Consider the following 25,658-nt stretch of genomic DNA (forward strand, 5'->3'; position numbering starts at 1 on the left):
AATGAAGACCAAAGTGTGGACACTGTGCACCTTCTCAGGATTACAGCTTCTAAGGGAATAGGAAAGACCAACAGAGTCAACTAACCTGGACCAAAGAGCATACAGGAATCTAGGCCTTCCTCGACATATGTAGGAGATGTGAAGCTTGATCTTCATGTGAATTCTGAACAACTAGAGTGGGGGCTATCCCAAAAGATGTTGCCAGTAAGTGGGATATTTTCTTCTAGTTAGGCTGCCTTATCCGGTCTCAATGGAAGAAGATGTACCTATTCCATTGATATTTGAGGATGGGGGAATAACCAGTGTGTTCCCACTTGCTCAGAGAATTGAGGGAAGGATTGCAAAAGAGAGTGATAGAGACAATTAGAGGGATGTAAAATAAATGAGTAAAATAAATAATTAAATAAAGTTGGATTAATTATGGGGAAAAGTTCATCAGAGACTTTGCTTTCTGGTTTAGTCTCGTAAAGAACATTCGGACCAAACATAGTAAGCTTAAAAAGAAAAAAATACAAAGTATATGGTTCAAGTAATAATAAAAGACACCAGGAAGTGAAACATACCTGTATCCAGTATTGACAGAGATAAAGTAATTAAAGGAGCAATATCCCACCCAGCTAAATGTACTGTTTGAATTTGCAGTTGAACAGGAATAGCTTAGACTTCTAACCTAGAATGAACTACAATCCAGAAATGGTGGGCACACTGTTATACAGATCTTGAGGCGTGAAGACATGTTACTATTCCTATTCCCTTAGAAGCTGTAATCCTTTCCCCTATTCTTCCATAAGGATTCCTTATCTTGAGGCTTTTGATCCAGATCTTGAGGTATAGTTTCCATAAAATGCTTAGGATCAGGCATGATGGTACACAGCTGAATTTAAGGCTAGCCTGGGACAGAGCAAGTTCTACACAAAGAAAAGCTTAAGTTCATGCATGGTGGTATAAGCCTTTAATCCCAGCACTCAAGTGACAGAGTCTTGCAGATCTCTGAGTTCAAGGTCAATCTACAGAGCAAGTTCCTAGACAGCCAAGTTTAGGCATCAAGAGTGTTGGAAAACAGAAAGATAATAATAGAACTGGGGGGGGGGGGTTTACATCCTAAGCAAGCAGCAGAATTTGGTTGCTTTGGTCATGTGGCTCTGGTTTTAGAGTTAAGAATAGAAGGGATAAGTGAGACAATTGATGCTGGTTAGCTGGAGCTAAGAATTTAGTGGTGATTAAGAAGACACCAAAATCACTGAGGTGAAATCTTCTGGGAAATATTTTCTGAGAGTACAAAGAAGCTGTGTTACAGAGATAACCAAAGTTGTACCTCATTCCACAGCTGGACTCAGCAATGTGTAAGAATCACTCAGGTGGTACTGGTTTTGAAGGTGTGAAGGGATCATGGAGAGCAGCTGATGCTTGACCCTGTGAGAAGCCATGGAAAACCATTGGTGTAAGTGCAGCCTCTGGTGTAGTTGATGGCCCAGAACTGAAGGGGTCATGCAAATAAGTTGAAGCTTGGTACCATAAAGAGAGCCTTTGAGAGGCTATCAGTGAAGCCTAGTTGTACCAGAAGTCCCCAGTTTATTGGAAATGATAGTAACATGGAATGATCTCCAAGAGCCACAGTAGCAGTGGAGTAGACGCAACCCAAGCCTAGAGTGCTACAGAATACAGAGCTATAGATATGACAAAGCTTAAAAGATCATGTGTGGATCCCAGACACTGGAACAAAAAGCTGTAGTATTGAAGTTGCCTTGGAAGCACTAAGATTTTCAAAATGGCAGAGCCATGTGATACCTACTGAAGAAAGCTGCTAACAGGGAGTGGATCCAGACAAAGAAAATTGTGTTGCAGTCAATAAATCTACAAGGAGTTTTCATTAGACATGAGATGCTGAGTTTGGAGTTTGCCCAACTGGTATTTGGCCTTGCTTTAGTCCAGTGTTTAATTCCTATGGAATTGTAGTATGATAATATATACCCAGTGATGTAGGAGGATGTAATCTGTTATTTAATTTTTATTTTATAGGGGATTACAGTTAAGTGATTGGATGAATCTCAGAAGAGGCTTTGAACTTTGGACTTTTAGTGTTGTTGAGACTGTTATAGACCATAGGACTTTTGAAGTTGGACAAATATATTTTGCATTATGCTATGCCTATAGCCCCCTTAAACTCATGTCTTTGAACAAGCATGTGGGTGTGACCCAAGGAGTGGAATGTGGTGGTTTGAACATGCTTGGCCCAGAGAGTGGTACTATTTGGAGATTGGTCTTGTTGGTGTAGGTATGGCCTTGCTGGAGGAAGTGTGTCACTGTGGGGGTGAGCTTTGATGCTCTTCCCAGTGTAGAAGATTTGCTCTTTTCCTCTTGACCTTTGGAACAAGATGTAGAATGCTCAGCTTCTCTCACACTATGCCTGCTTGGATGCTGCCATGATCCTGACTTGATAATAGTGGACTGAACCTCAGAACCTGTAAGCCAGTACCAAATAAATGCCCTTTATAAGAGTTGCCTTGATCATGATGTCTATTCACAGCAGTCAAACCATAACTAAGACAACCCATATATTAGTATAAGACTCAATCCTCATCATTGAGCTTTTCCATGCAGTAGATAGCAACTAACACAGAAGCCCACAAGTAGTGAGTATGCAGAAAATATAAGACATCAAAATTCCCACATGTAAATGTGATACCTATATCAAATCATTCCTTTCAAGGTTCAAGGTTGTTGGCAGAAGACAGGACAGAAAGATTATAAGAGCTAGAGGTGGTAGCTGACCTCAAAAAAAGTTATGCTTTTTAGACACAAAGGGGAAGAGGCATAAATGACTCACAGAAATTACCACAGCAGTCACAAAATTTGCACAAGATTAAGCCACAAAACATCCTAGCAGTTAAATGACAGGAAAATTATCTGAACATAAATTTATGCCAAAAGCAATAAGAATGGTTAAGAAGCACATGGAACATGGTTAAAGGCTATGTAAAGTAAAAGTACAAGGGGAGAGCAGAGCTGGTGAAAATTATATGGCAGATTTCAAAATCAGTAGAAAGGAAGCATTTCAGTATTTTCAACATAAAACCATAAATTTTTAACTTTCAAGACAAGTGAATTCTATATGATTTGGTGATTCTATGCAGTATACATATATCCACTTCATACTGTACTCTTAGAAGAAAATGCCAAGTACTGTTTAGAAAGAAATGGGGGACGGAGAACAAATGCCATGTTGTGATTATTGTTTCTATTCTATGAATGCTTACATGCACAGTCTTCATTAACTGGGAGTTTGAGGAAAGCAGGTGCTCGTTTTAAGAATGACACTGTCAGGGTCACTTCCTCCCCAGCATTCCGAAGAACCTGAACCTGGAAACAGAAAAGATTAACAGAATGTGGTCATCATTAGTTATACAATTTTGTACAATCATAAATCCTGAGCACTATCGACTGTTTTCCCACATCTGGAGTTTCTGTTGTGACTAGAAACACTTTTTGAAAGATAAAAATTTAACTTCCTAAGTACTGTCATAAACCTAACACTCCCCCTGCTTATGTCCTCTTCAGCCTGATAGGATGCATGGTGAACCTCTCAGCCATATCCACAGAACTAAACTATGGTTATCTTAGGCAGGGTTAGAGTCTATCACAAGCTCTAAAGAATGGCAATTGTTAAGTAATGTTGGAACCACTATATCTTTTAATGTAATCACTGTTTATTGGGTACATATTTGTAATGTTAAATTGACTAATCATTGCTGGTAAATGGAAAACGATCTTCTCAGTATAGTCCAAAGAAATACTTCTTATAAAGCTGTATCACTTTATTCAAACACTTTAAAACATAACTAAATCTTTTCTGTCCCTGAAAAGCTGTGGAAATAAAAATTTTGGTATCATCAGTAATCTTCAACACTTGAAATTACAGAATAGATAGGTCTAGTACTACCACCTAAAACAGTTCTGATTTTCTTATAAAATCAAAGAAATTAAAAACAATCAGTGGAAAATCAGTCTAAGAAAGGAATTAAAGAAAGGCTAAGAGTCTGAGATGTAGAAGTTTTGATGTATGTAAACCCCCCCCCCAGCCTGAAGCAGGCTGAGCCAGATCTTAACCTTGCTACCTGCCACTAAGGAGATTACCTAGGGTGGAGCCTTCCTCCCTAGATCACTCTATTGTTCAGCCACTGCCACTGTTCTTCAAGATACTGCTACCTTCTGGGAGGCCTTTGAACTATTCAGAGACTACACTCTATCCTGCTCGTCATCACCTGCAGCTGTATCCAGGCTCCAAGGATGAATTGGTGGGAATGCACCCCCCCCCTTTATAAGCGCATTTGCCATTAAACATTTGAGCTTTGATAAGGAAACTTGACTTAGCTCCATTCTTTCTCTCAACTGCCTAGTTTCCCCTCTTTTCAGACCCGGTTTGCCTCTCAGGTGAAACCCCATTTCTTATGAGCAGCAGGCTGGCTTCCAACATATGTATATATGGCAAATCAGATAAATATAGGTGTGATTATAAATACTGATATAAACCATAGGTAGAAATAAGAAACTTAAAGATGTAGATGTAGCTAAAGACACACAAAAGCATACATTACTCATAAGCATAAAGACAATCTCCATGCTGGGAATTTCCTATTGCTCTGAAAGTCCTCTTTTCCAAATATGGAGACTGAGCAACAACAGTAGTCATGGTCTCTCATCCTGACACCCCAGATACCCTGAAGAAAATGCTTGGCATTATAAGCAAAGCCCACAATCTTCATCAAATCATTATCCCACAGCAAGGGCTGGCTAGAAATGTCCAACTAAACCAACCCTTTTCTAATTAGTGACGCCAGGAGGCCAATCTGGGAATCTCTTTCATCTCTTCAGGCTATACAAGCACAGAACAGTGGGATTTCTAGTGAGAAAAGATCAATCAACCCAAACAGAATCTTGCAAATTAACTCCATACTACATAGTCTAAAAGGATACATAGCCAGACTTACGTAGTGAATTTCTGGCTTTATAAATTATGGAAAACTAACAGGATTTTTACAAATATTTAGCTAACATAAAAAGTTAGTGAAGATGAAATAAAACATATTAAAGCAATAAATTAACCATTTGAAAGGGAAAGTAACAACCAGCTCACAACAAGGTAAACCACCTATTAGAGCTCTATGGCAATGACCATAAAAGAACCGTAAAATATCCAGCAAGAAGTTACAACTGCATCAAATCCATTGAAATATTTTAAGCTTGCAGCAAAGAAATGTTGAATTATAAAAACATTAAAACAGAATTCATAGAACACAAAATATAATGACATATGTAGAATGCTTTCTGAGTTAAGGAAGAATAGAGCAGTGCTTGAGAATCAGGAAAACTAAATCAACAGAGTTAAGAGCTTCAGTGACAGGCAGACATGCACATATGTGAACAATCTCACATACACTTTAGTAAGTGAAATCTGAAAGTATCTAAAGATAATACATCGTGATCAGATGGAGTTTAATCTAGAAACACAACATTATTTAACATTAAAAAATTGTTAAAGCACACTCAAGCACTGGACTATGCCTGGACCTTGCTGGGTGGGCTTTGTTGAAGCAAGCATGTGGTAGAAAGATAGGAGAGAAAAAGAGCATAGATTGTTTGTTTGCAATGTATTGAGGCAGAACTGGAGAAACAAAGGCAGTGAGAAACAGCTTGATGTGAGAGGTCTGTGCTACCTCTGAGTCGATGGGGATGTCCAGGCCTATGCTGCTGCTGAGAGCCATATCTAGGTCTATAGTCCTACTGCAGCTAAGGTCTGTGTTGATATATATGCTTTGTATTACAACCAAAGGCTATGCAGATGCCTATGCTCTGTACTGTAGCCTGAAGCCTTGTGGATATCGAAGGGCCTCACTAAGCTGGCTCCACTCAAGGTGGTGCCAGGGGTAACATGGGTAATGAAGAGCTATACTTAGGAAGCATGGGGAAGCTGGCTTTGGTGGTAAAAACACAGGAGAACTTTAGCATGAATGCAGGGGAAGTGGCCCCACCCCTTGCCTGGAGAACTGTTTCTGGTGGTATGGATGGTGGAGATATGACAGGTTAACCAATTCAGCTACTACACAGGCCCATATCTGTAGCTTTGAGTTGCTCCCCAACCCCCAACATTTTCCCAAACTACAAGCAACTGGAGCATGTGAAGAGTCTGCTCCTGTAGATCCGTAGCCAAAGGAGATCCATAACTCAGAGCAAAAGCAGGACACCAAAGAAACTATTTGAGGGTTCAGTATTAATGGTATAGCAGAAGCCAGATGCCTTGAATTAGACTGATGACTCATGGCAATAAACATTCGAAAGTAAACCTATTTAGGAGAAAAGGTATTGTGCAATGCATGAAAAGGTATACAGCAACTTACAGTGCCGGTGTGATAAAAGAGTATGTAATGGAGAGGTGGCAAAATGGAGGATCCGAATGGTACATGCACAGAAGTCTGCAGTTGATAGAGCAGGTCATGCCCCAGAGGTGTTCACAAAATGTGTTTTTGTTGTTGTTTTCTTTGGTTTTGTTTGTTTGCTTTTGTGGGTTTTGTTGTTGTTTTGTTTTGTTTTTCTCTTCAGAACTTTATTTTTATTTTCCTTGGGAAATTATTTTTATTTTCCTTGAGATTAAATGGGTAGAGAATAGAAATGGAAGAACTTAGAAATGTGTGGGGTTGGGATGCATTATATAAAGTTCCCAAAGATTCAAAAAGTTATGTTAATTTTAAAAAGACCCAGAATATACAGCAGCTGTATTCTGCAGTGTACATATGTAATAAACACTGAATAACATCTTAAGCAAACTTCCTAGAATTGATACACATAATATGTGAAAACCTATGAATAAGATAATCCTAAGTGAAGAAAGACACAAAGCCAGAATCCCCCAGGCTTGGGAAAAAAATGAATATCTATGATAATTACTTTAGTCAAATAGTTTTCATTATCCTGGGTTTTTGTTATGCCAAATGAATTTGAAATTCCTCTTTCTAACTTATGAGGAATTGATTTGGAATTTTGATGGGGATTGCACTGAATCTGTAGATTGCTTTCAGCAAGATGGACATTTTTACTATATTAATCCTGCCAATCCATGAGCATGGGAGATCTTTCTATCTTCTGAGATCTTCAGTTACTTTCTTCAGAGACTTGAAGTTCTTCTCGTACAGATCTTTCAATTGTGTGGTTAGAGTCACAACAAGATACTTTATATTGTTTGTGACTATTGCAAATGGTGTCATTTCCCTAATTTCTTTCTCAGCTTGTCTATCATTTGAGTATAGGAATGGTAAGGATTTGTTTGAGTTAATTTTATATTCAGCAACTTTGATGTATTCCAGAGCAATAGTAATAAAAACTGCATAAAGAAATTAGTGATTTCTCATGTTAGCATCATAACAGTACATCTGAAAGTTCTAGAACAAAAGAAGCAAATACACCCAAGAGATAGATGGCAGGAAATAAACTCAGAGGTGAAATCAATAAAGTAGAGACAAAAAGGACAACACAAAGAGTCAATGAAACCAAGAGTTGATTCTTTAAGAAAATCAATAAACAGACAAATCCTTAGCCAAACTAACTAAAATGGATTGAGAATATTTAAATTAACAAAACCAGAAATAAAAAGACAGTCATAAGAACAGGCTCACAGGAAATCCAAAGAATCATTAGCTCTTACTTCAGATGCTTGTACTCACTAAAATTGGAAAAGCTAAATAAAATGGATAATTTTCTTGATAGATACCACTTACTAAAGTTAAGATCAGGTAAACAATCTAAATAGACCTATAACCACGAAGGAAATAGAAGCAGTAGCAATCTACCTGGAATGCATTAACAGGCCACAAGTTTCTTCCAACCAAATGCTGAATTTGAGTCTGGTAGCTGAGATTTCGCTGTGTTACTATGCCCATCTACCTACAATTTTCTTTAGTGTATTTGAAAAATATTTTGATTTATTGTTTTCTTTGTTCTGGTAATATAAAATCTTCAAACTATTGCCATGTTACAGCAAGATGTTTGGGGTAAGCTGAATATGTGTTTCTGGTACAGGATCACTTATATTTGGCTCTAGAATTAGCTACTTATTATTCATATTGAAGTTGGAATTGTATTTTTGTGTTGAAAGTAGAATCGTGTTCCATTTATACTCCTGGCTTGGCTTCTTTAACCTCATGTATTAATATAGGAATGAGCCATTCTAGTGTTGCAGGGTGACACTGCAAGCAAGAAGGCCAAGAGTAAAAATGGTAAATAGAAACAGCTTTTACTGTATTTAAACTTTCTATAACACACACACACACACACACACACACACAGCTCATATGTTCAAATTGTTTGTATACTTTAAATAAAAATTGTTTAAAAAGTCAGTGAGAGCATTTATGGATGTACCATCTGATGTTACTGAGAGACCCCACACACACAAAAACAAAATCCGAATTTGCATGGGGTCTCTCTCACAGCAAACCCCATGGTTCTCTTGCTTTTATAGTCTTTCTCTACACTCTTCTGCAATGTTTCCTGATCCTTAGTTGTAACAAATGTTTATAGACCCATTATGGTTTATGATGATTTAGTAAAATAGTGGTTGTAAATTCTTCTCCAATAACTTTGGTTTCATTAGCACTGAGTAGTTAACTAGGATTTCAGTGCACCAAACATGATTGTCCAAATAAATGTGAGATGAATAAGGATAATGACACCATTAAACATGCCATATTTTGTGGGAAAAAGCCCTTGAGGCTGCAATCCCACATAAAGTTCTAGAAAACTGAGAGAGAGCACACCAACCATTTGCCCAGTGTTAGCACTTTGCCTAAGCTCCACACTATAGTTATCTGGCAACAGCCAGGTATGCCTGACTTACTATGAAAAGGCCTGCTTGTTCCCTCAGCTCCTTTTGCTCTTGTTCCTGCTCTTGCCTTCTTGCTTCTGCTCTCTTCCATTCTCTTCCTCCCTCAAATCAAATCAAAACAACCCTGAGATTCTACCTCACACCAGTCAGAATGGCTAAGATCAAAAATTCAGGTGGCAGCAGATGTTGGCAAGGATGTGGAGAAAGAGGAACACTTCTCCATTGTTGGTGGGATTGCAAGCTGGTTCAACTACTCTGGAAATCATTCTGGCGCTTCCTCAGAACATTGGACATAGTACTACCAGAGGATCCAGCAATACTTCTCCTGGGCATATATCCAGAAGATGTTCCAACTGGTAATAAAGACATGCTCCACTATGTTTATAGCAGCCTTATTTATAATAGCCAGAAAATTTATATTAAGAATGGAGAGCACACATTCTTGACTCAATCCTGATATTAGTAGAAATGCTTTGGTATTTCCATACTCAATAAAGTCTGACAATAGGTCTGTCACATATAGCTTTTATTAAGATGGTATGTGTTCCTTAGGTTCTTCAAGGCTTTTATCATGAAGAAATGTTGTATTTCATCAGAAAGCATATACTGCCTCTATTGACATGACCAATGATCCTGTGTTTTGTCTATATATGTATATATATGCTGAATTGTTTGTTTTTATCTGACATGTTAAGACATCCTTGAAGCTCTGGAATAAAGAATTTTATCATGATCTTTCAAACTTGGCCTTAAATTCCATTTGCAAGCATTTTACAGTGTCTGCATCTAGTTTGTCAGAGATATTGGTTCATTTCTCTGAAAAAGGCAATGTTTGGGATGTAAATGAATGATTAGATAAATAAGTAAATAAGAAAAAACAGTTTGGTGGTACTTCTTCCTTTTACATTTCATGGGATATGAGCAATTACATCAGTTCTTTGAAAGACAGATTTCAAAAGTGATTAGGTCTAGGCCTGGAAGCTGTTTTTATTTGGTAGATCTTTAAAGTACCAATCTCTCTCTCTCTCTCTCTCTCTCTCTCTCTCTCTCTCTCTCTCTACATATATGTGTGTGTGTGTGTGTGTGTGTGTGTGTGTGTGTATGCGTGTGTGTGTGTTTAAATCATTTACATCATGATGACTAAATCTAGGCAAGTCATATACATAGAGAAATTTATCTACACCATTGGCTTTTCTAATTTACTATACTTTATCTTTGAGGTGTGTAATGTATGTTTTCTGAATTTTATTGAGAGCTGTGCATCATTTTCATCTTCAGTCAGTTGAAATTTGTGTTTTCTTTCTCTTGTTATTGCTAAGGGTTTGTCTTGCTTATGTTGCAAATGCTAATTTGATTTAATTTCTTTTGTTATGTTTTATTTATTTCTCTTTCATTAATATATTACTTTTTATCTAATTACTTTGGATTTGAATGTTTTTTTCCTGTTTTTGTTTTCTTCCTAGCCTTAAGCTATATCATTAAGTTATATAAAGTATGATAATTAGTTTTGTTTTTGTTTTGTTTTGATAGTTTGTTTTCTCAAGTTGGCACAAGCAATATTCATCTATGTAGAAGAACTGCAATTGAGGAAAAAAATCCTAATTATATTGCCTGTAGGCAAATCTATGGGACATTTCTTGATTAATGATTGATATGAAAAGGCTCAGTCCATTTTTACCAGGGCCCAAGAACTTAGTATAACTGACTCCATGATAAACTACCTCAACATAGAAACAACTCCATCTGCCAAAACTAAAACAAAGACTTAATCCATCAATGACCATATTTCTCAGAAAGTATCTAACTTTGCTTTGTTGCTTCTATAGCTCGATTTCTGAGTAATTGTTCTTAATTAAAATATATCAACCTGGAACATGGATGTTGTGCTTAAAATCTCACCCTGAGAAAGGTTCAGTGCTACACTGGGATCCCAAATATCAAGTGTAGTTAATAACTGACTAATGAAGACTTCCTATTGGCTTAAACCCACCATATAAGTAGTCTTTTCTGGTGGAAACCCTGAAACACACTGGAGGTGGTATCACACTTGAGCAGAAGTCCACGGTTGTATGGGAAAAAAACAAAGACAAAAAACCAAACAAACAAAAGCAACAACAACAACAACAACAACAAAAACAAGACTATGAAAGCCAAGGGGAATAAAACAATACTCCTTTGTAGTCTCTGTTTCAGTTCCTGCCTCTAAGTGTATGCTCCATTGGGCTTCCCTCAATCTCTTGTGACTCAGGATATGTGAGTCAATTAAACCCTTTCCTACTTAATTTACTTTAGGTCATGTCTTTATTAGAGCAATAGGATTCACACAAAGACATGCTGTGCCTTTTATTTGTTTTTAACTTTGTAAGTTGTAGCAATAAACTTAAATTTTAAGGTTGGATTAACTTATATGTTTTTATATGACATTCTGCCATTCTCATTAAATTCTCTTTCAATTCTAGAATGATATATTTTTCCATATCTCCAATGACTTTACCTTAATCTTCACTGGCAATTATTGCTTGTGAACAAACAACATCTAGAATTAACAATAATTCAAGGGGTTGGGTACACCCATGGGAAATTTTTCTTGGTTGAATCATTTAGGGTGTGAGAACCCATCCTAGATTCAGATCTTTTATGTTGGGAAGATCCACATTTTCAAGTGACATCCTATATAAAGGACATGGAAAACAGAAGTGCTTGTTCCTTGCCTGTTTGTCCTCATTCATGCTGACAAGTTGTTTCCTTCACTAGTATTAAGAGCCATTGTTGGACTAGTTGAACCACAGCTTGTAAGCTACTGGAATAAAGCTCATAAACATATTTACACAATCTATCTAAGGCATCATTATGCAAGAGTGCACTGCTATTCAACTTCCACAGACTATGTATGCTTTCTATTTCTCTTGCTGTCAGTTTCCATTTATATTCCAGCATATATTTTATGTTTCAGAAAGAACATAATATGGTAATATTCTTATACTTGTTCAGACTTCCTTTGTGTCCTATTACAAAATTTGTTTCAAAGAAAGTGCCATAGGCTGCTGGGACATAGAGTCTATGTTTCATAAATGTTTGTTAGGCATGTTAGGTCTATAATGTCATTTAATTCAGATGTTTCTTTAGTATTTGTATTACCTGTTAATTCATGATATTTACAATGAACAGTGAGAAATTTAAAAATACAATGAGATGACTTAAATGAGCCCTAGGTTTCATGAACTGACACATGGAATTCTTTCCAATCAGGCTAAACTATTTCTTTGGGACAGCTTTTACAATGAATAAAATGACAATATAAATAAATAACAACAAAAAAAGAAGAGGACAAAAGGAAGTGGGCCTGGAAATAAAAACAGAGGGAACAAAAGCTAGCCTGCTAAACAGGCATGCATTAAACAAAGGAGGAATAAATGTGAAGGGAAGAAAAGTCACTGGGACATAGAGTCCAAATGCAGTCTCCCCTCATTGATATTTGCAGCTTGAATCTTCTCAGCAGTCCTTCTTGAATCCCCAGATGCTGACTACAACCCTGGAACAGAGTTACAGTTCACACTCCTGGACAGACGTTCAGAATTCAGGTTTTAGTTGATGTTACCATTCTTCGTGATCACTTGAAAGGTCCAGGTTTGGATACATGTCAAAAGTCATCCAGAAGAGGCTAAGGCTAGCAGATGACTTTCCTAAGATGGTTCGCTGTGTTTGTATGGACTGTGAGAATTTGTCACAGGATTTCTTCTTGTATTCCTTTCCTGTCATCATTCAATTAATGTAAAATACCTATGCATTAGCTCATCCTATTGGTCAGATTTTTTTGCAGACCAACAAAGGTATATTATGTTATAATAACAATATGCAAATAAATAGATGATTTCTTAATTTCTAATACTTATTCTATAGATTTTCTAAGTTTATACTACTAACAATGAATCCTTTATAGAAAGGGCTACAATTAAGGGCCTACAAATTTTCATGCATCAAAAGCTATTTGTACTAGGATAGAAGGCAAGCATGAAACAGACTTATGATCTAGGTAACAATTCCTTTTAGGCTGGTTTTAAAACCATCATCTGATAGCTAAAGGCCATAAACAGGGAATGAATGATTTATTGTAGGTACAAGGACAGAAGATAAAATATTGCCTGGATGTTCCAAGCTATCGTTCTCGCTGGCAAGAACACACTCGGACAACCGGATTCTTCTGTGGCAAGCTTTATTGCTTCTTAAGGAGGGAAGACCGGACCTCGGAAAATGGTGCTGCTTATATAGCCCTCAGCGTGGCATTTCAGTACCTGATGTGGCGTGTCAGCTCCTGATTTGTTGCTCGCCCATCACCTCATTATTACGCCCCGAAATAGGCAGTGACTAGGAGTGAGTTCACTCTCGCACCTGTGTACAAGGCTTGTTTACTAGTTAGGCACAGTGGAAGCCAGCACCATCTTATAATGGCGATTGCTCGAGGCACGGCTCTCCACACCTGGAGATTACGTACACACACACACACACACACACACACACACACACACACAAAACTTCAATATTAATGAGACACTAAGTAGATTGCCTCTTGACATACTATGCTAACTTAAACCTAAAAATTATAGTTTTTTAACTTTTAGTGAACCTGTGGAGCTGATAGGAGTTAGCAAATATTTAGTTAGATAATTAGTCCTAATGAAAACACATGTAAACATCTTGGTTGTTTCTTCTTATTCAATTTATGATTTGCATTTATGCTTGAACTTGTTGTGAACTTTTGAAAAAAGATGCTTGGAAAACCATGTGATCATGCATACTGAAAAAATGTTTAAGTACTGAGAACAACCAAAATAGTAAGTCAGATTTTTCTTAAGATCAATAGAAAGTTAGTTTCCTCCTTTTCTTTCTCATAGAAATAAAGATTAGAATCTCTTTATAAAGTGTTTGTTTGTTTCTGTGACTTTCTCTAGCTGTCAAGGAATCTGTATACTCCCAGCATCAGACCTGAGGAGGAAAGATCAAAGAACTTCACTTAAAGTTAAACTAGCTAATAATTGAGTGTTAATCAACTGTGGCTGTGGCTTTTGGCCTCAGACAGGACCGGTAAATATTATATTAAGCAACCTTTACTCTTGCGAAGCCAAGTTTTGCCACTCCTGCCTCCAACACTCAACCCAACTGGCTGCCTTCCAGAGAAAATTGGTGCTTGGGGCGGGCTCCCCACAGTTATAGATACTTTGGATGGGGGTTCATTTGTGGGTTAGACCGCAGACGCCAGTTATTTCTCTGAGTTGTCCCACAAAATCTGTTTTCTGAATCTCACCCTATGGTTTGCCTTATTGATGCTGGGCACACAATATGAATCTGTGTGTATATTCTCCTGCTATCTTAGCAGTGCATCTTACCCATCTTTGTAGGCCTCCACATTATTGATATTGAATATTTCTGAGGCAAAGTGTTGCCCTGTATTTAGCAATATTCAGATGCTCAGGTTTCAATATGGGTCCTAACATTTGCCCTGAGTCTATTAAGACTTTAGGTGTCTGAAACTGTCAATTTGCCAACATAGCAGGCATCTTTTTAAACTCTATCTCCTTGTTGCTGTGATGATTTAATACATGTCTTTGTCAAGTTTTCCTGTGGTATTTTTCATCCATACCATTGCTACTATGCAGAATATTTTCCTCTTCTTCTTGTTTGAAAAATTATTTTAAACATATCTTTCACTGGGGCTGGAGAGATGGTTCAGTGGTGAAGAGGACTGGCTGCTGTTCTAGCAGTCCTACATTCAATGGTGGCTCACAATCATCTGTACTGGGCTCTGATGTTCTCTTCTGGTGTGCATGATGACAGCATATTCATATAATAAAATAAATAAATATTCATATAAATAAAATAAGTCTTTTTTTAAAAAGATGGCCTAGTCAGCCATCACTGGAAAGAGAGGCCCATTGGACTTGCAAACTTTATATGCCCCAATACAGGGGAATGCCAGGGCCAAAAGAATGGGAATGGGTGGGTAGGGAAGTAGGGGAAGGTATGGGGGACTTTTGGGATAGCATTGGAAATGTAATTGAGGAAAATACGTAATAAAAATTAAATAAATAAATAAAAATCTACCACTAAGATAAAGGTATCAATTTATTGAGATTTTCTCTTTTAAATGTAACTATTATCACTGGCTGTCACTGAGAGTGGGACCTCTCCACACTGTATCAATCCCTCTCTCAAGGACTCTGTTTCTCCTCCTGTGTTTTTCTATTTTGCCTCTCTATTAGAGTAGATACACCATCACCTACTTCTAACATCTGTCACCAAGCTTTCTCCAGTTGTTTCTTGGAGATTCTAACAGACCTGCCTGTTCCTCATCCACAGTCTTGGATCCTGCAGTGTTTCATATATCTATATCTATATCTATATCATCTATATCTATATCATCTATCTATATATGTGTATATATAATTTTACTTTATAGGTATGGGTGTCAGGTCTGCACATACATCTGCATTCATGTTGTCTTCAAACAATAGAAGAAGGCATCAGATCTCTTTGAACTGGAGTTATGGATTGTTTCAAACCACCATGTGGGTTTTGGAAATTGAACTAGGGTCCTCTGAAGAGCAGCCTATGCATTTGCTTTCTGAGCCATCTCTCTAGTTGATCTGCTGTGCATTTTTGAGGTATATCTAGTCAATGAACTAAAGGCGGATATATCTGTTCCAAATGAACCTATTCATTTCTTTTTTAAAATATTTATTTATTTATGTATTTATGTATTTATGTATTTATTTATTTATTTATTTATTTATTATATGTAAGTACACTTACATATCTCTTCTGGAGCTGTCTTCAGACACTCCAGAAGAGAGCATCAGATTTCATGAAGGATGGTTGTGAGCCACCATGTGCTTCCTGGATTTGAACTCAAGACCTTTGGAAGAGTGGTCGGTGCTCTTAACCACTGAGCCATCTCACCAGCCTCCACCTATTCATTTCTAATCATGGGCTAGATACCAGATTAAGTTCCTACCTGTTGATATTTAGTAGGTAAATATGATAGAAGTTTTTTTTTTTTTTTATGTTTAAGATCCTAAATCAAAGTGATTTGTCTGTGTAGACCAAGTTAGATATAAAATAACTTGCTGAGTTATGCTGTGTTGAAGGGTTTGAAATGAAAGTTATAAAAACCAGATACTAACAGTATTATAATTTAATATATTCCTAGCTACAGTTGCTTTATCCTCATTTTGGTAATATTTCTCTGTTATATAAATATCACGATAATGATGTCTTTCATGTTTAGTCTTTCCTCATCCAATTTGCTATCCTAATAAACATTTACTTGACTGCTAAAATAAAAAAAAAAATAGAGCAGCAATCATTAAGAGCACAGAGAAACTTAAAATAAAGATAAACAATTGTAATTATGAGAGTCCAATCAGTAGGTGTCAATTTGGGGATTTCACAGGAGAAAATTTTGTCTTGGAAAAATCTCAGCAGTATTGTGAGGAATCAGCAGGAGTGACCTCACCTGATGAGGGCACTTGAGGAGACTGTGCTAGTGAGCTCAGGAACACTAAGTCAGGCAGGTACTCAGGAGTCAATGAGACAGCCTATACAGAATATTATCACAAAATCAAAACAAACTTCATGTGCTGTAACCCAATTCTGTGAGGTAGATGGGTACTAGAAATACTTAGTAAAGTAAAAATGTAAAAACGAACAAAGCCAGAAAAGTCCACCCAGGTGGGAAACAAGCAGAAAAACAAACCCTGAGAAAGTCCACTGTGTATTTTGCAAATAAAAACCATTTTTTTCTGTGAATCCATCTATTTTCAAGTAGTTGAAAACACTTCTTGCCATTTGTGCTGTAAGAGGATTCATTCCAGAAAAAAAAAAAAAAAGTTGATCACAAGATTCCCTCACCACAGAACAGCTTGAAAGCTAGGGACATTTATTCCAACTGCATTATCAAAACAGAGATTATATTTTCAAAACCATTCCCATTTTTGTTTCTCAAAAATGGCATGTCCTTCATAAGTGTGCACTCTGCATGCAATTCTACTATATTCAACTTGTTTCCATAATTTGTCAGCTGCATACTCCTAAGCAACTGATTGCATATTTTCATCTTTGAAATGGTGCAAACAACTTAACAGACTTGTGAAAATTATGTACTTGCAACCAGCAAGATGCTTGGAGAAGTGATAAGTTCTTCCTATTAACTGAAGAAAGGGCTGTTTTCATTAGGAGAAAGATAAATGTGTATCTGAAATGCGATAGCATGTAATAGTGTCAGTTCTTTGGGTATACACCAAATAATTAATGGATAATGCAACAGTTTTGCCTTTGATTTTTGTTTGAAGCGCTCCACAGTTCAACAGAGGTGTACTCTCTTTGTTGCCGATGGTAGTGCATAGGGTTTAAATTTCTCCATACCCTTTATTTTAGAGTTATTGCTTTAGCTTTCTGTCTCTTATTTTCTAATAGCTGAGTTGAATATTTTGTGGTTTGGGTTCTATTTTTCATGATAATTAGCATTTTTCATATTGCACTATATATAAATTTATCTGAAGAAATACCCCTTTAGATATTTTAGTTTGTTAAATTATGAGACTCCTCATGTACTTTCCATATTAGCTGCTTGTCATATATGTAATTTAAAAATAGTTGATCCCATTCCACACTCTTCTTCTTCATATTCTTGATGATCTGAACTAATAACAGACATCTTAAACTTGAAAACAGTACAGTTTACCTATTGTTTATATTGTTGTCTGATTATTGGTGTCACAGCTAATTATATTGTGAATTTTCCTATATTTGATTCTAGGGGTTTGTTGTTATATAGGTTTTATTAACAGGTGTCATTCTGAATACCAGAGTATTCCAGGGCCAACTGTTGAAGTGTCCAGGTTTCTGTGTCCAGGAGCAATGATTCTATTTGTTAGAAATAAAATCTAGACAATTCGCTAAGAAATGGAAAGCACTCTGAGGAGTGGAATGGGCTAATAAGCAGAAGGAAGACTACTTGAAAACCACTGGGCCTCCAGGAATAGGAACATTTTCAGGGTATTTGCATAGAACCTTTCTAACTGTTCAGTATTTCAGGCTTTTGATTCTTATGCTCTGTTCATTAATTGAGTCCAGGGGAAGAAGAACTCCTCATCTTCCTCAGCAAGCTGGCTGTCACTTGCTAATTTTGTTGTAGGAAGCCTAGGTAGGAAAGGGTCTCAGTCTGTCCTCATCAATCATCTTTTCCCACATGCTAACTTTGATATTGCTGACTCAACTCCCCCTCTTCTATCACTATGTTGAGCCTTTGTTATGGGTTGAATATAATATATTTCCTATCTGTTCAGATGTTTGAAAACTGAGTTTCCATCTGATCTCTATTTTGGAAAATTGTCCATACTGATTGTTATAACCCTGTAACATTTCTTTAGACATCCTAGATGTTTTGTAAGGATTTCCCCCATGTCTCATAAGGCACTCTTAGGATTTTTACCAATATTATATCTGTAGACTGCCTTGAATAGTATTAACATCTTAACAAAGTAATGTTTCTTAGTCTATCAACAGGATATCTCCTCCCATTTATTTATATATTATATTTATTTGTTTCAGTGATGTTTTGGCATTTTTTATGTGTAAATATTTTTATTTTTCTTCATGAAGTTTATTTATAATTTTTTATTATTGATGGTACTATAAATCACTCATTTCCTAGTATGTTTTCAGCATTTTTATTGTTGCTACATACACTAGATCTGTCTTGGCAATTTGTCTATTATTTAAAACATTTTATGGAGTCTTGGTTTAAGGTATAAGGATGAATTTGTTGTGGGGATTTTTACATGCAAGTTTGTATAATCTGTAAGGGCAGTTTATCTATTCATTTCTTTATGCACTTATTAATTAAAGATAAATTCATTAAAAAGGAAAAACTATAATGAGAATATGCTATATGGCAAAATCTTATTTTTATCATAAATAAAAAAAAACTCTGCTCTACAGGTTCACAAAGTTTGTTTATGTACTTTTTAATGAGAAATCTTTTTAAAAAGCAATTTTGAAGGATGTCATGAAGTCCTTATAAATGAACTATAGACAGTACAGAAATTTCTCCTAATGCTGCTTGAGACTGAGTTCCTTGTTGAAATCACTATAAACATAAAATTTGGCTTAGAGAAGTATTTAGCTTGCTATTTATTTATTTATTTATTTATTTATTTATTTATTTATTTATTTATTTTTATTAGGTATTTTCTTCATTTACATTTCCAATGCTATCCCAAAAGTCCCCCATACCCACCCCCAACTCCCCTACTCACCCACTCCTACTTCTTGGCCCTGGTGTTCCCCTGTACTGAGGCAAATAAAGTTTGCAAGACCAAGAGGCGTCTCTTCCCAATGATGGCCGAGAAGGCCATCTTCTGATACATATGCAGCTAGAGACACGAGCTCCAGGGGGTACTGGTTAGTTCATATTGTTGTTCCACCTATAAGGTTGCAGACTCCTTTAGCTCCTTGGGTAATTTCTCTAGCTCCTCCATGGGGGCCCTGTGTTCCATCCAACAGCTGACTATGAGCATCCACTTCTCTGTTTGCCAGGCACCGGCATAGTCTCACAAGAGACAGCTATATCAGTGTCCTTTCAGCAAAATCTTGTTGGCATATGCAATGGTGTCTGCGTTTGGAGGCTGATTATGGGATGGACCCCCGGGTTTAGCAATCGCTAGATGGTCCATCCTTTCATCTCAGCTCCAAACTTTATCTCTGTAACTCCTTCCATGGGTGTTTTGTTCCCAAATATAAATAAGAAGGGGCAAAGTGTCCACACTTTGCTCTTCGTTCTTCTTGAGTTTCATGTGTTTTGCAAATTGTATCTTGGGTATCCTAAGTTTCTGGGCTAATATCCACTTATCAGTGAGTACATATCATGTGAGTTCTTTTGTGATTGGGTTACCTCACTCAGGATGATATCCTCCAGGTCCNTCCATTTGCCTAGGAATTTCATAAATTCATTCTTTTTAATAGCTGAGTAGTATTACTCTATTGTGTAAATGTACCACATTTTCTGTCTCCATTCCTCTGTTGAGGGACATCTGAGTTCTTTCCAATATTTAGCTTGCTTTTATAATTTTTAGTGGAAATTAAAAAGGAACTACTAAGTTCCCACTCTCCATCCAGCTACTCTCTGCTCTTCAACTCCACTGCCTCCATGGCTAGCCCCATGAAGTGACCTATTGCAGTCTTCTCAGCTCTGCTTCACTGCCTCAGTGTCACTGTACCTTCTCAGAGATTATGTCCCCCTGTGGTATCACCTTTCAGTAACTCAGTAAAACAAAACTCTAGAAACTTATAATTAGCCAGTCAGATTCATATAACAATAAATTCTCAATTCACAAGATGCTCACACAAAAATTTCAGGGTCAATTGATAATGGTACAAACTGCCCAACTAGATCTGACATGTTATCCCAATTATTCTATCCCTATATGATATTCATAACTACCTGTAGCTTTTTATTAACCATGTGGGACCAGAATCTTCCAGTCCATCCTCCATCTTGCCTCCTCCCTCTCTCTCCTGAGATCCTCTCTGGCTCTGCAACTCTTAGCCCCGCTTCCTGTTTCCCTGTCCAATCACAGGCCTCCTGCTGCACTAATACTTAAATAGATTGGATAGGGAAAATCCTGCCATAGAAAAATGTATGGTTTTCAAAAGGACATTAAGAAAACAACATTTTGAAGTCTCTTTAAGCATTGTATAGATACTAGATTTGAGTGAATTATGCTGAAATTCAAGTTTTACTTAGACTTGTATAAATTATACCCAAGTCTTTGACCCTCCTTTGCAGATGTGTTTCATAAAAATGAAATTGATATAATATAAAAACGCCGTATTTATAATACAGATTGACATTTCTTTCTTCCTGTGTTAGTCATACTGTGCAGGGCAGGGTAGCTCACTGTTGTGGGCTACTGTCACAGCTTTTCAGTGGCAATTTCAGTACACTGTTACTTATGTTCTGTTGTTGTTACATTTAATATCTAAGTAACTCATCCACATGAAACTCTAAATCTTAGTGCTATGTACATTTAAAAATGGAAATTCAGAAGTTATACAAGTTAATTTAATACAAAGTAATACTACTAATTATCTTCTGTCCAATCTGGGAACAGTCAACAAATTTCTACTGCCCAGTGATAATTTTAATACTCAAATACAGTTTACTTCATATAAGTACAATATTCTCATGGAACAAATAAAAACTACTCAGCTGTATGGTTGGTGTAAAATACTTGTTGCACAAGCATGAAGGGGAACAGAGCTTAGATTCTCAGCATCTGTGTGTGTGTTTTAGGTTGATTTGTCAAAGGGCCATTGATTCTAGCACAAGAAGGTAGAGATAGGGAGCCCCTGAGCAACTAGTTAGAGAATATCTTAACGTGATTTGGGGTCAATTCAGGGATACTGTCTCAAAAAGTACCATGAAAAATAATTTAGAAACACTCATAGTGTCAGATTTAAGCCACTATAGGTACACACACTCAAGCAGAGGCACATCCACACACACATTTCCTGGAGATATGCAAACATACAACACACAGAGACACATATCTAAGAATGATAAACATGATACTTGGCTTTCTCTTGAAGAGATTTTATCATTTTGTTAGGAAATTTGTTTTTTTTTCCTTTGAAATATACTTCATGGTTGTATTTGCAAAAAGTACTATGTCAAAGAAAAATATAAATCAACACTTTATTTAGTTACTGATTAATCCTATTTTCTCAGCACCTCTTGAAATTCCAATAAACAAAAGAGCATTTTCCCCCAATCTACTGTGGTTTTCCCAGGGACTTAAACAAACACAAATGGGAAAAAATTGATATTTTCATCTTCAGCTATGAAGCTGATACAAACTTCCCACATGATCTTTTGGGATAAATGTAAGTCAAAACCAAAAATTATAAATTATACATATCTTCACATAGGCACTACAGATTTGTGAAAACTTGTTCATTTATCTTTATTATATAACTTTATTTAATTATATAACTTCATAAAAAGATTTGCTACTTATTTAAAGATTACTGAATAATTACTGAATGAATAAATGGAAACTCCCTTGCTTTAAATGTTATTGAGTTCAAGATCCCTGGGATTTACATTTTAAATTTCAGGAAATCTCCAAAAACAGCAATAGTACAATTGTGATGTGTGTGCATGACTTTGCCACTGTCAACTTGCAATAAGATAAAGTTGCCTTGGGAATAGAGAACCTCGAGGAAGAGCCTCCATGTCCCGTGAACATGTCTGGTGTAGTTGCTTTGTTGCAGATTAATGTGGGTTTTGACATCCTTGGGGAGGTGGTCTTAGAAGGTGGGAGAAAAGAAGCTACAGAGGATCCTGAGAACAAGTCACAAAGTTGAGTTCCTTGAGGAACTCTGCTTGAGTTCTTGCGCCCAGGTTCCTGTTTGGGTTCCTCCCTCACATCCCTGTGAGATGCAAATTGTAAGATGAAATAAATCCTTTTCTCCTGAAATTGCTGTTTTCACTGTTTTGTCACAGTAACAAAAAGACAAGTTGTAACAATGATTTAAAAAAAAAAGGTCAAAATTTAACAAGTTTGACTTTGAGTTCAGAAAATTTATTATATTTTGTTTCTTTTCAAAAGTCAGTGAAACAATTGAAAATCTTTCAGCTACTGTTCATTAGCTAGCTTGTGCAAACACACTATACTAGTTTAAAACACACACACACACACACATGAATCCCTCAATAAAAGTTTGCCTGCCTTATAATCATCTGATATGTCAAGAGGTCACTAGCTTTAATTACTTAGCAGTATTTCATAGTCTTAATGCTTACTTAATCATTGAATAATTTTTTGTCATTGTAATTTCCAATGTTATGTTATTATGGGTACAGCTGCATTTGTGTATACACTTTTGTGTGACCATAATATTTCATTCTCTTGTTATATAACAAAATTTATTATTCCATACACACACACACACACAAATATGTGTGTGCATATGTAAAAGTTATACAAAATAGACGAAGAATCACCCAAGAGATGAATGTAAACTTTAGGACAATGGTGGTTTTGGAAATCTAGGATTTATGCTGAGTACATAGGGGAGCTACATGTGGTGAGCTAAATCCTATTCCCTGGTATGGTAATGATTAAAAGTCTTTTCCTTTCAATAATTTATTAAGACAAAGAGAGTTATTTTATTTACTTTTTATTTTGCCAGAAAACCTTTTTTTCCATATTTTTATTAGATATTGTCTTCATTTACATTTCAAATGCTATCTCAAAAGTCTCTTATACCCACCCCCCCACCCCCACCCTGCTCCCCTACCCACTCACTCCCTCTTCTTGGCCCTGGTGTTCCCCTGTACTGGGGCACATAAAGTTTGCAAGACCAAGGTTGCCTGAAAATCTTAAATGAACTCAATGGAAAATTAAAATGTTCTTTAAATAATATTCTAAAGTCAAAAAGGGAAACAAGTAAAAAAAATTAATGAATAAATGAATAAATGATGTTTTGAAATATCAATAAATTCCTAATATTCCCCTGAAAACTGACCAAGAAATGGGGTATATTATTCCAATTGACCTTCCAAGGCATTGAAATATTAATAAAGACACACCATGAACAAGTCTGGACCCACAGTCTTGAGAATGTGCATGAAGAAATGTACAAAGCTCACATAAGGAGAAATAGGGGGTCCAAAATGCCATTTTCAGCAAAATAACTGAACTAATAAATAACAATATTAAAATAAAAGAATTCTAAATGCTATATGTTTCTCTAGTGAATTGACTAGAATTTATGTAGGACTTATGCAATTACTCCCCAGCTTTTTCTGGAAAACACAAAAAGAAGGAATGAGTTTTCACTTACTCTGTGGTACATTTCCTACCCATCCAAAATACCTTTAAAAAGTATTGTAAAAAGACTAAGAAAATTATTCCCAAAGAATGTAGCCACCATGCTCTCCCCAAGAAATGTGGCTATCATGCTCTTCCCAAACAATATGGCTACCATGCTCTTCCATAAAATTCTTGCAGACAACAACACTCAACAATAAAAGTAATTTTACAACCCACAGGATTTGAATTATTCTTTTTTTTTTTTTTTGATTTTTTGAGACAGGATTTCTCTGTATAACCCTGGCTGTCCTGGAACTCACATTGTAAACCAGGCTGGCTTTGAACTCAGAAATCTGTCTGCCTTTGCCTCCTGAGTGCTGGGATTAAAGACATGTGCCACCATGCCTGGCATGAATTATTCTTGTAAGGAAACTTCAAAACTTAAAAATCAGTCAATGTAGCCACTATGTCAAAACCAAAGAAAATAAGTCATATATATAGCATCTCAGTCAGTGAAGAAAGGTTCTCTAAAAGACTCAGCATACACCAAAGTTGCAAATGATTTGTGGTACACTGACTACAAAATAAATGCATAAAGATTGATCTTGTAAAAATTTACAAATAATCCATGCAAAGAAAATAAAAATTCTGGTTCATTCTACACCAATACACACACAAAAATATTGCTTCCTTATTTACTAGAAACAACTAAGTTTTGAACATAGAAAATAGTACATTTCAAAATGATATGGAAGAAATTAAATATGCTGGTCTTCATCAAACAAAATATTCACAGGATTCTTTACATGACACAGCAAGTCTGTGATGACAGAACACAGATAGCTCCATTGATCAATCACCCCTTTTTTTTTACATTAAAGGAGTCAGTGTTGGACCGATCAGCTTGATGAAATCTCCATCAAACTCAAAATAGCCATTTTGAAATATCAAAAAGTAAGCTTAATGTTTATACAGTATCCTAGCTAGTTTATAAGACACTTGCTAGAGTCATTTTGGAGGAGGGAACCTCAATTCAAAAACTGTTTGCAAAAGAGTGGCCTTGGGCAAGCCCTGGTACATTTTCTTCATTGATGATTGATATATTGGGGCAGTGCATTGTGGGCAATATCATCCATGGGCTGGTAGGTGACATAAGAAAACAAGAAAGTAAGGCAAGAGGAGCAAGCTTATAAGCAGCATTCTTCCATAGCTTCTGCTTCAGGTTATTGTCCTTATTGAGTTCCTGCCATGACTTCCTTCAGGAATGTACACTACTTACCTCCAGCTATACTACTCTTGAGCACAAAGAACTCCCCCATCTATTGCAGAGACACTTGATCTACCTTATTTACTGCAGCTTATTTCATGATAGTCAGAATTTGTAAGCAGCCTAGATGACCCATCAACAGATAAATGGATCAGAAAATATGATATATTTGCAGGCTAAAATATTATTCAAATGAAGAAATAAAACATAATTCATGAAACTTACAGACAAATGTATAGAGCCAGAAAAAATAATGGTCTTGAATGGGGTAATTCAAACCCAAAAGGACAAATATGACATATATTATTTTAAGGTTTTAATAGACATTCTATTATCTGAATGACCACAGAGGTTATATATAGAAGAGTAAGGAACTAGAAGGGAAGATCTCCCAAGGAAGGGTAAATATATCATATAGTTAGAAAGAAATAGGGGGAGATTGAAGCCAGAAAATTAAACAGGGAGAGGGAATAAAGAAGGTGATAAAGCAGGAATATGAGGGGAGAGATAACACTAAAGGTCATTTGAGATGTCATAACTAAGTTAGATAGATGATAGATAGATAGATAGATAGATAGATAGATAGATAGATAGATAGATAGATAGATAGACAGACAGACAGACAGACAGACAGACAGACAGA

The 25,658-nt window shown here is 36.3% G+C and overlaps 1 protein-coding gene across 11 annotated transcripts in view; it reads right to left on the reverse strand.

Annotated features, from left to right (window-relative positions):
• Sntg1 (syntrophin gamma 1) overlaps positions 1-25,658 on the reverse strand; it is an 835,208-nt gene that overhangs the window by 236,009 nt on the left and 573,541 nt on the right. For all 11 annotated transcript variants that reach the window (XM_029469700.1, XM_029469941.1, XM_029469725.1 and 8 more), the window contains one exon: positions 3,258-3,360. In XM_029469700.1, the coding sequence (XP_029325560.1) occupies positions 3,258-3,360 (103 nt within the window). The remainder of the gene's footprint in view (positions 1-3,257; positions 3,361-25,658) is intronic.

Source organism: Mus caroli, chromosome 1, assembly GCF_900094665.2.
Source record: "Mus caroli chromosome 1, CAROLI_EIJ_v1.1, whole genome shotgun sequence".
NCBI lineage: Eukaryota > Metazoa > Chordata > Mammalia > Rodentia > Muridae > Mus > Mus caroli.